Source organism: Acipenser ruthenus, chromosome 7 (assembly GCF_902713425.1).
Source record: "Acipenser ruthenus chromosome 7, fAciRut3.2 maternal haplotype, whole genome shotgun sequence".
In the NCBI taxonomy this organism is placed as follows: Eukaryota; Metazoa; Chordata; class Actinopteri; order Acipenseriformes; family Acipenseridae; genus Acipenser; species Acipenser ruthenus.
The window spans coordinates 29,840,333-29,852,079 of NC_081195.1; the positions used below are offsets into that span (position 1 = coordinate 29,840,333).

The 11,747-nt window shown below is 42.9% G+C and overlaps 1 protein-coding gene across 2 annotated transcripts; it reads left to right on the forward strand.

The window, feature by feature from the left end:
• Positions 1–368: 368 nt before the first annotated feature.
• On the forward strand, positions 369–4,601 carry LOC131737483 (protein PIP82-like). Of its 2 annotated transcripts, XM_059026758.1 has the most exons (5): positions 369–827; positions 1,218–1,271; positions 1,482–1,619; positions 2,196–2,398; positions 3,409–4,601. In XM_059026758.1, the coding sequence occupies exons 4-5, from the start codon at positions 2,240–2,242 to the stop codon at positions 3,931–3,933; spliced, it is 684 nt and encodes a 227-aa protein (XP_058882741.1). In that variant the 5' UTR covers positions 369–827; positions 1,218–1,271; positions 1,482–1,619; positions 2,196–2,239; the 3' UTR covers positions 3,934–4,601. The 2 variants fall into 2 exon arrangements, with proteins under 2 accessions (XP_058882741.1, XP_058882742.1); XM_059026759.1 differs by lacking the exon at positions 2,196–2,398 and having other exon boundaries at positions 370–827.
• Positions 4,602–11,747: the final 7,146 nt, after the last annotated feature.

Sequence of the window (11,747 nt, forward strand, 5' to 3'; positions counted from 1 at the left end):
TATATATGTATATATATATATATATATATATATATATATATATATATATATATATATATATATATATATATATGTATATATATATATATATATATATATATATATATGTATATATATATATATATATATATATATATGTATATATATATATATATATATATATATATATATATATATATATATATATATATATATATATATATATATTTCATCAACTTCAAACTGTTTAATTCTCGACGGTCTGGCAAAAACGTGCCGGTGTTACGACGAATTCAGTGCCCCCTAGGATTGATGTGTCCTCGGTGGATGTGCGCATGCGCTTGCAACCAACCTTGCGATCTGCCAACGGGAGTGTGTGATTCCTCGCTCACGACCTCGCGTAACCTGTCATTGCAATCCGAGCAGCGCCTGCTGCAACGTGAACGTGCGGTCTGCTGCAAACGGGAGCGAGTTTATTGCTTCTGGACGGAAAATGTTTGTGCAAGCTTGTGATTTCAGCGATTCTACATCCAGAACACATTGTTTAAACACAGTCACAACAACAACAACTATATATTGTGTTTCTTCAAATGTGTATAAATGAGCTAGTTACTTACTCTTATTAGGACGTTAGTATTGTATGTACTCTTACTATATTGTGATTATCGAACTGTGTACATGGACATATTTTAGTAAAAGTTGCTCTGAAGGTATTGTATATTTTATCTGCTCTTACTGCATTGTGAAATATGTATATTTTGTGAGAGCTGTAAGTCGCCCTGAGTGAGGGCGTCTGCTAAGAAAATGAATAAGAAAAAGAAGAAAAACAACAACAACAAAACGCAACGGTAATTAAATGAAGTCTTGTGACAAATTGTACCAGTATGTTTCACAGAGCACAATAAACACATTGAAACACTCTCGTTTATATTTATTTATTTTTATTACTACAGAGGTAATCTACTACGTGTAAATTAACCCAGTTATTTTATAATTCAGTTAAATGCAGTACAGTCTTCTAAATGTTTATTTACTTATTTATTTGTAAGCAATTTAATTCCTGCTGACAGTGTTGTGAGGAGCGTGCAGTAGCAGAAAAGATTCTGGAAACTTGTACATAAATACTTTAGTTTATTTCTCATTGAAGAACATATTTTTCTTTTAAAATATTACTTGGTACTGTTTTTTTTGTCTGTTAATATTTAAGTGAGAAGTTTCTTTTTGTTTGTTTTATTCAGGAATTATTTCTTAAATCGTGAAGTCACGCCCGTGACGAGGACAATAGAAACATGGTTAGTAAAAAAAAAAAAAAAAAAATAGAAGTAGAAATGTTTCAATTATGATTCGATTTGTAACGTTTGATTTCCATATGAAATACTGAGAGAAGATGAGTGTATTATGTTAATTTATCAAATGAACAGCAGGGCATTGCAACGTATTCGATTGTATAATGATGAGTGTAGTAAATGTATTAAAAACCTATTTTAACTCTTTTGATCTAGTCATCTTAACGAAGATTATGGATCCAACAATGTACAGGGAAATATTACTGTACAAGACAATGGGAAAATACCCCGAGAAGGCCAGGAAGGGGGGAAAATTCATCATCCGGAGGCGTGCAGGACAATATGTGGTTCAAGGTAATTCAAAGCTTGGATGGGTTGCAAATGCTATAAATTCAAATTAAATTAAATTTCACAAAACCCCAAAATGTATAGCTAACTTACCTGGAGAGGTGGTGGTGGCGCTATTTGCCAAATAAATAATAGGCTAATATTATTTTTGTTGCTTTACCGTGTTGATGACCATTCGTTAATGGGTAAGGGCGTCTGCTAAGAAATAAATAATAATAATAATAATAATAATAATAATAATAATAATAATAATAATAATAATAATAATAATAATGTCTAAGGTATCTTCACTACAACGAAAACATAATTAGCCAACGTAACTTATTTTCAGCAACAGATGCTACTGTAATCGTATTAGCCTAATAATATATTGTTGGATAGCTGTATATTAACTTTGTAGTTCACCAAACCTTTCGTTTAACAAAACTCAGAGATATTCATCCCTAGTAACCTATCTCACTTAGAAAAAAGCAGGCACGGCTAACTACAGGACTACGGGTGAAAATCACTGCCATAGCTTAATATGTGTTTACAACCCTGTCTACATGTTTTTTTTCCTTATTATTTTCTTTTGTTTATTAGATGGATAGCTCTATTATATATGTAAGAAGGGTACAGAGCCATCAATGAAGGTGAAGGTGGTCAAAGGCACTGAAGAGGCAGACAGTCTCTTCCTGGAATTTCATGCAAGTGCTATAGGGGCACACTGTGGCCAACACAGAACCAGAGAGGCAATTTCCTCCAGATATTACTGGCCTGGAATGGGTTCCAGTATTGATAATTGGGTGGGTGCTTTTTGAGTGCTGTACATGACCTACACCAGTATCCAATACAATAACTAGGGAGATCAATCGGTTTTTGGTTATAAAAATTAATAAATGAAAAGGAAGTTTAAACAACAGCTCAACTGAGTTTTCTTAACATTGAAAAATCTTACACTGTGTTATAAACTTTAAAAACATTTTTATGCAAGTGCCATCCTGTTAGATGCTATGAGACTGACACCAGCTGTTTGCTATATACCTGGTAACATTTCATCAAATTAACAAAAATATTTTCCAATAATTCACAGTTTGGTAACATAATATGAAAGCAACATGTCGCGGAATTCTAAATAAAAGGAAGAGAGACTGCGAGTTCCAAACACACAGGCCTTTATTTCTTAAGTTTGCAAACTGAAAACACTCTCAACACACAGGGTGCTAGATAATCATCGAGCAGTGTTTCAACATACAGAGTTAGATCAGTTTCTTATATACCTTAAAACTGTCAGCAAGGCAGAGGGTTAGCCAATGATGATTCAGATATTAGCATATAAGGAAAAACAACTTATTATTATTATTATTATTATTATTATTTATTTCTTAGCAGACGCCCTTATCCAGGGCGACTTACAATCGCAAGCAAATACAAATACATTCAAGTGTTACAATATAAGTCATACAATAAGAACAAGAAATACAATAATTCTCAAGTGTGACAAACCACAATTCAATAATACAGCAGATAATAGTGAAAGTTACATCAGGATAACTTATAACTGTGCATACCTGGCATATAGCTAAGCAAACAGATAACAGGATGGGTGGTTTGGGTGTACGTACAAAGAAACAAGTCTGGCTCATCCTGTTATCTTCACAGCCACAGCTGCAGTGTAGGCATCTTGCGGTTCCTTGTAACAAACTTTATCTTAGGCAAAGCATACAAGGTTATGCGAGCAAGGTTATAGGAGTACAAAATGCCAGTACATTATGTCGAGCCAATTCTATTTTTCTGTAACATATTCTATTACAAGCTGCCGTCCCGAGAGCCAGAGGGGGTGGAGCTGCAGTCCCGAGAGCCAGAGGGGGTGGAGCTGCCGTCCCGAGAGCCAGAGGGGGTGGAGCTGCAGTCCCGAGAGCCAGAGGGGGTGGAGCTGCAGTCCCGAGAGCCAGAGGGGGAGGAGCTGCCGCCGCCCGAGCAAGAGGGGAAAGAGGTGAAGAGCCCGCCTCCACCACAGCCCCGACCACCACCCCTGCGGTCCAGTCCGGCACCGCCGCTGTGTGCGGTCCCTCGCCCCTTGCTCCTGGACACCCTTCCGGTTTGCTTGGACCTCCCTTCGCTAGACCTGGAGCCCAGGAGTCTGCAGAACCGGTCACAGTTCTCCACCTGGTTCCATGCTCCGCTCCTCCCAAGCACCAAGACGTCGCTGCGCTGCTCCCAGACGGCGCTTGAGCTCCCCCTGGTCACTACTTTGCTCCCCCTGGGTGATTGGACGTCGCTGCACCGGGCCCCGGCTGCAGACCTCCAGTGCCCCGGTTGTCGCGCCGGTCGCCCCTGACAAACCAGTGGGGTCCCTCGTCACAGGTGCGCGGTCCCTACCTGGCGGGGCCAGAACATGGACCGGCCCACCCTCAAGTCCGCCCATGGAAGAGGGTGAAAAGAGACATTGATGGACTCGAGGGTGGGTGGTTGTGTTTTAGGGGAGGAGGTGGCCGTCGAATGGCCGGTGTCTTGAAAAGACAAGGGGGGGGGGATATGTGAGACAGCAGGGAGGGGGTTAAAGCCTCCCTGAAGAAAAACATGTGCGGAATGCACATTTGTTTAGTTTATTTGTTTTTGTTTATTGTTTAATTGTTTTGCCTTATCGTTGAATTTAATTTGTTAATTATTTTATTATTAATTATCCCCTGCACCTGGTAAATATTGTCAAATTAGGACCAGGTGCAGGGTATTTAAGGGAGGCAGTTAGTCTGCTCATGGCTGCTGAATAAAAGGAGGCAGAAGAGGTGCTCTGCTTCCGAGCAGTCAGGAGGAAAAGTAAGCGGTGTAAACCTGTGTGATATGGTCTGTTTGTGGTGTTGTGTTTGGTGGGGTGTCAGGGTGTTCCCGAAAGTTTAGTCACTGCTCAGAAAGAGCTAGGTGTTTATTTTGTTTTGTTTGTATTAAAAATAGCGCGTCAGCGCGGGAAAAAAAATCCATTCCTGTGTCTTGGGTTGTGGTTTTAAAGGGGCAACGAACCCGTGTGGGTGCGATTCGTTTTACTATATATATATATATATATATATATATATATATATACATATATATATATATATATACAGACGTGCTCAAATTTGTTGGTACCCCTCCACAAAAAATGAAGAATGCACAATTTTCTCTGAAATAACTTGAAACTGACAAAAGTAATTGGCATCCACCATTGTTTATTCCATATTTAATAGAAATCAGACTTTGCTTTTGATTTTTTATTCAACATAATATTGTAAATTAGAAAACAAATGAAAATGGCATGGACAAAAATGATGGGACCGCTAACCTAATATTTTGTTGCACAACCTTTAGAGGCAATCACTGCAATCAAACGTTTTCTGTAGCTCTCAATGAGACTTCTGCACCTGTTAACAGGTAGTTTGGCCCACTCTTCCTGAGCAAACTGCTTCAGCTATCTCAGGTTTGATGGGTGCCTTCTCCAGACTGCAAGTTTCAGCTCTTTCCATAGATGTTCGATAGGATTCAGATCATAGAAGGCCACTTCAGAATAGTCCAATGTTTTGTTCTTATCTATTCTTGGGTGCTTTTAGCTGTGTGTTTTGTGTCATTATCCTGTTGGAGGACCCATGACCTGCGACTGAGACAGAGCTTTCTGACACTGGGCAGTACGTTTCGCTCCAGAATGCCTTGATAGTCTTGAGATTTCCTTGTGCCCTGCACAGATTCAAGGCACCCTGTGCCAGGCGCAGCAAAGCAGCCCCAAAACATAACCGAGCCTCCTCCATGTTTCACTGTAGGTATGGTGTTCTTTTCTTTGAAAGCTTCATTTTTTCGTCTGTGAACATAGAGCTGATGTGACTTGCCAAAAAGCTCCAGTTTTGACTCATCTGTCCAAAGGACATTCTCCCAGAAGGATTGTGGCTTGTCAATATGCATTTTAGCAAATTCCAGTCTGGCTTTTTTATGTTTTTCTGTCAAAAGTGGAGTCCTCCTGGGTCTTCTTCCATGGAGCCCACTTTCACTCAAAAAGCGACGGATGGTGTGATCAGAAACTGACGTACCTTCACCTTGGAGTTCAGCTTGTATCTCTTTGGCAGTTATCCTTGGTTCTTTTTCTACCATTCACACTATCCTTCTGTTCAATCTGGGGTCGATTTTCCTCTTGCGGCCGCGCCCAGGGAGGTTGGCTACAGTTCCATGGACCTTAAACTTCTTAATAATATTTGCAACTGTTGTCACAGGAACATCAAGCTGCTTGGAGATGGTCTTGTAGCCTTTACCTTTACCATGCTTGTCTATTATTTTCTTTCTGATCTCCTCAGACAACTCTCTCCTTTGCTTTCTCTGGTCCATGTTCAGTGTGGTGCACACAATGATACCAAACAGCACACCTGCTCTTTCCATGAAATAGACTGACAAGGTGAATCCTGGTGAAAACTATGAATCCTTATAGATGTAACCTGTTAAATCCACTTCAATCAGATGAATGTAGATGTAGATGAAGGGGAGACAGGTTAAAGAAGGATTTCTAAACCTTCACACAATTGAGACATGGATTGTGTATGTGTGTGTGTGACAGAAATACAATGAGTTCTGGTGATAAATCTTCCTCCCGACCTGTGAGGGCGCTAAAGAACGGGAGGAGAAGTATCTGGAAGGGCTGGCCTGACAGTTCGTTTCCGGGACCGGGAAGTGGGTCAGCTTGGAAGGAAGCGAGACTCTGTTGTAAGACCATATTGATTTGACAGGTAAACGAGGGGCAGCTGCAAGTAATAAGGCAGCTGCAACCGTTTACCTAGATATCATGCAGGATTACATATAGGGGCCAGGGTAACGCTGTTCTTTTCCTTCGTTTGGGTTAAATGTTTGGAGAGAGAAGGATCGAGAGAGGAGCTCTGATTGTTAATAGAGAATAAGAGAAAGAATTACGTGTTGTGTTGTGTTGTGTGTGTCTGTGTAATTGTCTGAGTTTTTCACCACCAGACAGTTAAAGCACTACTCCGGAGCTGTCGCCAAGGGTCAGCACTATCCGGAGCACCACTGCACCATGTTTGCACTAAAGCACCATCACGAATGCACTCACCCAGGACTGGTGTCCGTCTGTTTGTTTTTGTTCAGGACTGTGCCTTGTTTATTGTTATCCCCGTGCGTTACACATTGTTGTGTATCGCCGGGGATTTAGTTATTTTTCGGTCACCAGACCTGGAAACGGAATAAAGCACTTTTTCACTGGAATACCGTTGTCTGCCTGTCACTCCTGCACCGCATCACCGCTACACCTGTTACCCTTACCAGGCACTTTGCCACAGTGTGCCATTCAGAGGGTAAATGGGCAAGACAAAAGATTTACAGTAAGTGCCTTTGAACGGGGTATGGTAGTAGGTGCCAAGCGTGCCGGTTTGAGTGTGTCAAGAACTGCAACGCTGCTGGCTTTTTCTCTCTCAACAGTTTCCCGTGTGTATCAAGGATGGTCCACCACCCAAAAGACATCCAGCCAACGGCAGGCCAGTGGTCGAAAACGGCTCATTGATGAAAGAGGCCAAAGGAGACTGACACAAATTGTGCAGAGCAATAGACGGGCTACAGTTAGTCAACTGACAATCCAGTACAACATTGGTGCCGAAAGACCCATAAAAGAATGCACAACTCGTCCTACCTTGACACGAATGGGATATGGCAGCCGACGACCTAACAGTTCCACTTCTTTCAGCAAAACACAAGAAACTGCGGTTGCAGTGGGCTAAGGAAAGAAAACACTGGACACTGGAGGATTGGAAAAACATTGCCTGGTCTTATTAATCCCAGTTCCTGCTGTTTCACGCTGATGGGAGGACTAGGGTATGGAGAAAACCACATGAGTACATGCATCCATCATGCCACGTGTCAACATTGCAGGCTGGTGGTGGTGGTGTGATGGTGTGGGGTGTGTTTTCATGGCACACATTGGGCCCCTTGATAAAAGTGGAGCAACGTTTGAATGCCACAGGATATCTGAACATCATTGCCAATCAGGTGCATCCCATCTGCTAATGGATTTTTTCAGCAGGATAATGCCCCATGCCACAAGGCTAGGATTTATCCAGGAATGGTTCCACGAACATGACAGTGAATTCAGCTTACTGCAGTTGCCTGCCCAGTCACCAGATCTCAATCCAATTGAGCATCTGTGGGATGAGATGGAACGAGCTATTCAGAGTAGAGATCCACTACCAGCCAACTTGACACAACTGTGGGAAGCATTGGAGTCAACATGGGCCAGCATCCCTGTGGAACACGTTCGGCACCTTGTAGAGTCCATGTCCTGACGAATTGAGGCTGTTCTGAGAGCAAAAGGGGGTGTAACTCAATGTTAGGAAGGTGTTCCTAATGTTTTGTACACTCAGTGTATATAAACTAAATAACTTTTTTTTCTCAATAAATTCAACCAATGACAGCCACATTATTATTATTATTATTATTATTATTATTATTATTATTATTTTTCTTTCTTTCTTTCTTTCTTTCTTTCTTTCTTTCTTTCTTAGCAGACACCCTTATCTCGGATGACTTACAATTGTTACAAGATATCACATTATACATTATTTCACATTATACAGATCATATTATTTAAAAAAAAATTCTCATCATTACAGAAGCATTGCAATTGCCAATTTGACGATACTGTCTGTCTTCGCATTAATCTGTCTGTCTGTCTGCATTGCCACTGAAGATCATTTGGGTAGGCTCCTTGCCGTTGTAAGAAAATAAAGGGATAATTTTTTTAACGGAGCCGAAATGCTTGACTTTACATTAGTTTTGCTTTATTAATCTTTAGGTGAATTCCCCCAGCGCCTGCTACTATCTTATTTGTATAGTGCTGCTCTTGCCAAAGAGTGTATTTGCCTACTGAAGCTATGAGAGAGATAGAGGGACAGGGAGATAGACACACACACACACACACACACATACACACAGATATGGAAATGCCTCAGGACGGAGATACAGGATGAACAAGAGTTCCAGAACTGGGTGACCCGGGTGCGGGGCAAGGAGAGGTTTGTGCTGGTGGGGGAATGCGGGGAGGACAGCGAAGAAAGCAGGGGAGGGGAGCAAAAGGAGAAGGAGAAGGAGGAGATCAACCAGGAGAACAAAAGCAGAAACATTCCTCGCGGTGATCCGGGACCTTTTTGGAATTGCACTCGCGGAGCACGCTCCCAAGTGTCGCCTATCCTGGGAATTTGAAGATCCAGCCCGTGGAATTCCAGGCACCGGGAGAAAAGGGATTGCAGGACGCGGGCTTGGAGTATAATGAGGAATTGATTGAAGGGACGGCTTACAGAGCCTTGCGAAGCCACAGGTTGAAGCTTTAAAAACAAAGCAGTCTTGCCAAAGCGGGGTGTCCCTGGAGGCAGACTGTACAGAGGCACAGAGGACATGCATCTTAAGAACATAAGAAAGTTTCCAAACGAGAGGAGCCCATTCGGCCCATCTTGCTCGTTTGGTTGTTAGTAGCTTATTGATCCCAGAATCTCATCATGCAGCTTCTTGAAGGATCCCAGGGTGTCAGCTTCAACAACATTACTGGGGAGTTGGTTCCAGACCCTCACAATTCTCTGTGTAAAAAAGTGCCTCCTATTTTCTGTTCTGAATGCCCCTTTATCTAATCTCCACTTGTGACCCCTGGTCCTTGTTTCTTTTTTCAGGTCGAAAAAGTCCCCTGGGTCGACATTGTCAATACCTTTCAGTATTTGGAATGCTTCTATTAGATCAGATCTTACAGCATGAGCAGCCAGCATGCCTCAGGTCTACAACCCTGAGGGCAAGCACTCTCGAACCCTCTCCTGCACTGCAACCTGCCTCCCTCTCCCTGGGTTTCGACTTCTGAGATCTCAGCTCCTGAGTACAAGGAGCTGCCTAAACCCAAGCCCCCCTGCCTCGAACAAAGCCTCAGCCCCAGTGCTAGAACCCGAACAGCCTCTCAGACTAGCTGCCTCGGAACCCAAGCGGCCTCAAGCCTCAGAAACCGGTGGTGCCTTCTTTGCAGGAATCGGTTTTGGAACCCTGTAGAACAGGCAATGGTTGGTGGGAGGGACCGGGCGGATACCCAAGATGCCCAAGGAGAAAGCAGGGGAATCCCTTCAGTCCCCCGGTCAAGGGCCCACAGTTTCCCCGTGGTCCTCTTCATTTTCAGGCAGACGTTTTTTTGCAGGGGCCCGGAAAACGCAAGCGGACGGAGGAGAAGGAGATCTTGAAGGACCCACAGCTCTCTTCTGCCCCTCTATCTACACTGCAACTAAATAAATAAAAAAATGAAAAAAAAACTTTAATACGGAAATATACACTAGAATTCTGCTTCGTAGTCGAATAATGTTAATAACTGCTGAATAATGTTACATTAACATATTGCAATTTACTTAATATTGGCTTAATACAACTGTATTTGTAGATTAATTTTAGTGTATATTTCCATATTATTAATCTAAGGATTTTACACTAACAACTATTTAAGTATCATTATTAAGTTGGTGTTTCAATTTAGTGAGGTAGTGTGTGTGTGTGATTAGTACCAGGTATTGTGGTTATTTGAATAGAGGTTGATTTGCAATTTGTGATTAGTACCAGGGAGTGTGGTTAATTAACTTGAATAGAGGTTGTTTTGCAATTGGATTGGTCTCCACACAGCCTCCTGTAGTGGTGTGATCCTATTGAAGTGTGTGAAAGTATTGTCTCTAGAGCAGTACGCAGCTGTGCCAGTTCCCTTGCAAAGTGAGGTGGAACCTGTGAATCTACTAGTGGTCAGTCTACAGGTAACCAGGGTCTGAGGCAGATAGGTAAGTTCCTGCTTCAAGTAATTTTAAATTAACTACATTCAGTAACATTGTAAGGTGGTGTTTGAATTAGGTTAGGTAGTGTGTGATTAGTACCAAGTGAGAGTGGTTAAATTGAATAGAAGTTGATTTGCTATTTGATTGGTTTCCACAGTTTAGCTGTTCTTTTCCCACCCAGCTGTTATATTAATCAGGCAGGCTATTTCCACGCCAGCACGAAGCACCAGCTAACCGAAGGGCCTCAACAAGAGAGCCGGGAGTCTAGCTGTGGGAGTCTAGCTGTGGGAGTCCAGCGAGGGGAGGCCTGTGCCGAGACGCTGTTGGAATAGATCCGAACCTAACGGCACTCTGGAAGATGCCATCTACTAGTCAGGTCTGTACCCTCCACCCCACCACTCCCTTTGTGCCTATTTGGCTTGCCTGTCCTGCTATGACTGTCTCTCACATCCCTGTTCTGTCCTCTCACCCTCGTCCTCTGCCCTCTCTCTGCCTCTGCTCCCCCAACCCCTCTAACCTCATCCCTCTGCCTCCCCCCCCCCTCCCGCACACTCTCTGGTGCACTCTGGAACTGTCACTCTTCTGCTAACAAAGCTGATTTCATCTCTGCCTTTGCCTCCCACCTCTCTCGATTTCCTTGCTCTCACTGAAACCTGGCTGTCCCCTGATAACACTGTAACTCCTGCCGCCCTGTCCTCTCTCTACGTCCTGTCCCATACCCCGCATCTCACTAGATGGGGAGGTGGGACTGGCCTTCTTCTCTCTCCCTCCTTACTCTTTTCTGTCCCCTCCGACCTCTCCGCATTCTTTGTTAATACCTTTGAATTTCATGCCGTCCAACTAACCTCTCGCTGTCAACTCCTGCTAATTGTACTGCACCGCCCCCCTGGACCTCTCGCTCACTTTCTCGATGAACTCGACTATCTACTCTCCTCCCTCCCCTCTCTGTCACTGATGGGGAGACCAGCACTGCGGGGAACAGGAGTTCCTGCTCTGGGCCCATGCGCTCCTCCAGAAACCTGCTCAGAAACTGGGAGAGTGCTGGACAGAGGGATGCCCGGAGATCACTCAGCACCTTCTCCAGGAAACACTCTGATCTAATATTCAGTGCAGGGGTTAAAACCCTGCTGGCTTTCCAACTAAAAAGGTTAAAATCAATTAAATGCCCCAGTTTAGTAAAACCGGCTTTAAAAAACAAAGTGGATAAAAAAAAAACAGAGCTAAAAACCTTGCATTTAAAAATGGGGTTAAAAAACAGGGGCTCTTCAAAAACCCACTGTGTGCTCTGTGATTCTTCTGACCTTGTGATCTTTAAAAGTCTCCAAGCATTTAACAGATTCTTATAAAAACCCTCCAA

Excerpts from the sequence above, each read along its gene's own strand:
- LOC131737483 (XM_059026758.1), top strand. The coding sequence starts at position 2,240 with ATGAAGGTGAAGGTGGTCAAAGGCACTGAAGAGGCAGACAGTCTCTTC. Across the intron at positions 2,399-3,408 it reads GTTCCAGTATTGATAATTGG|CTGCCGTCCCGAGAGCCAGA; the intron begins GTGGGTGCTTTT and ends TTCTATTACAAG.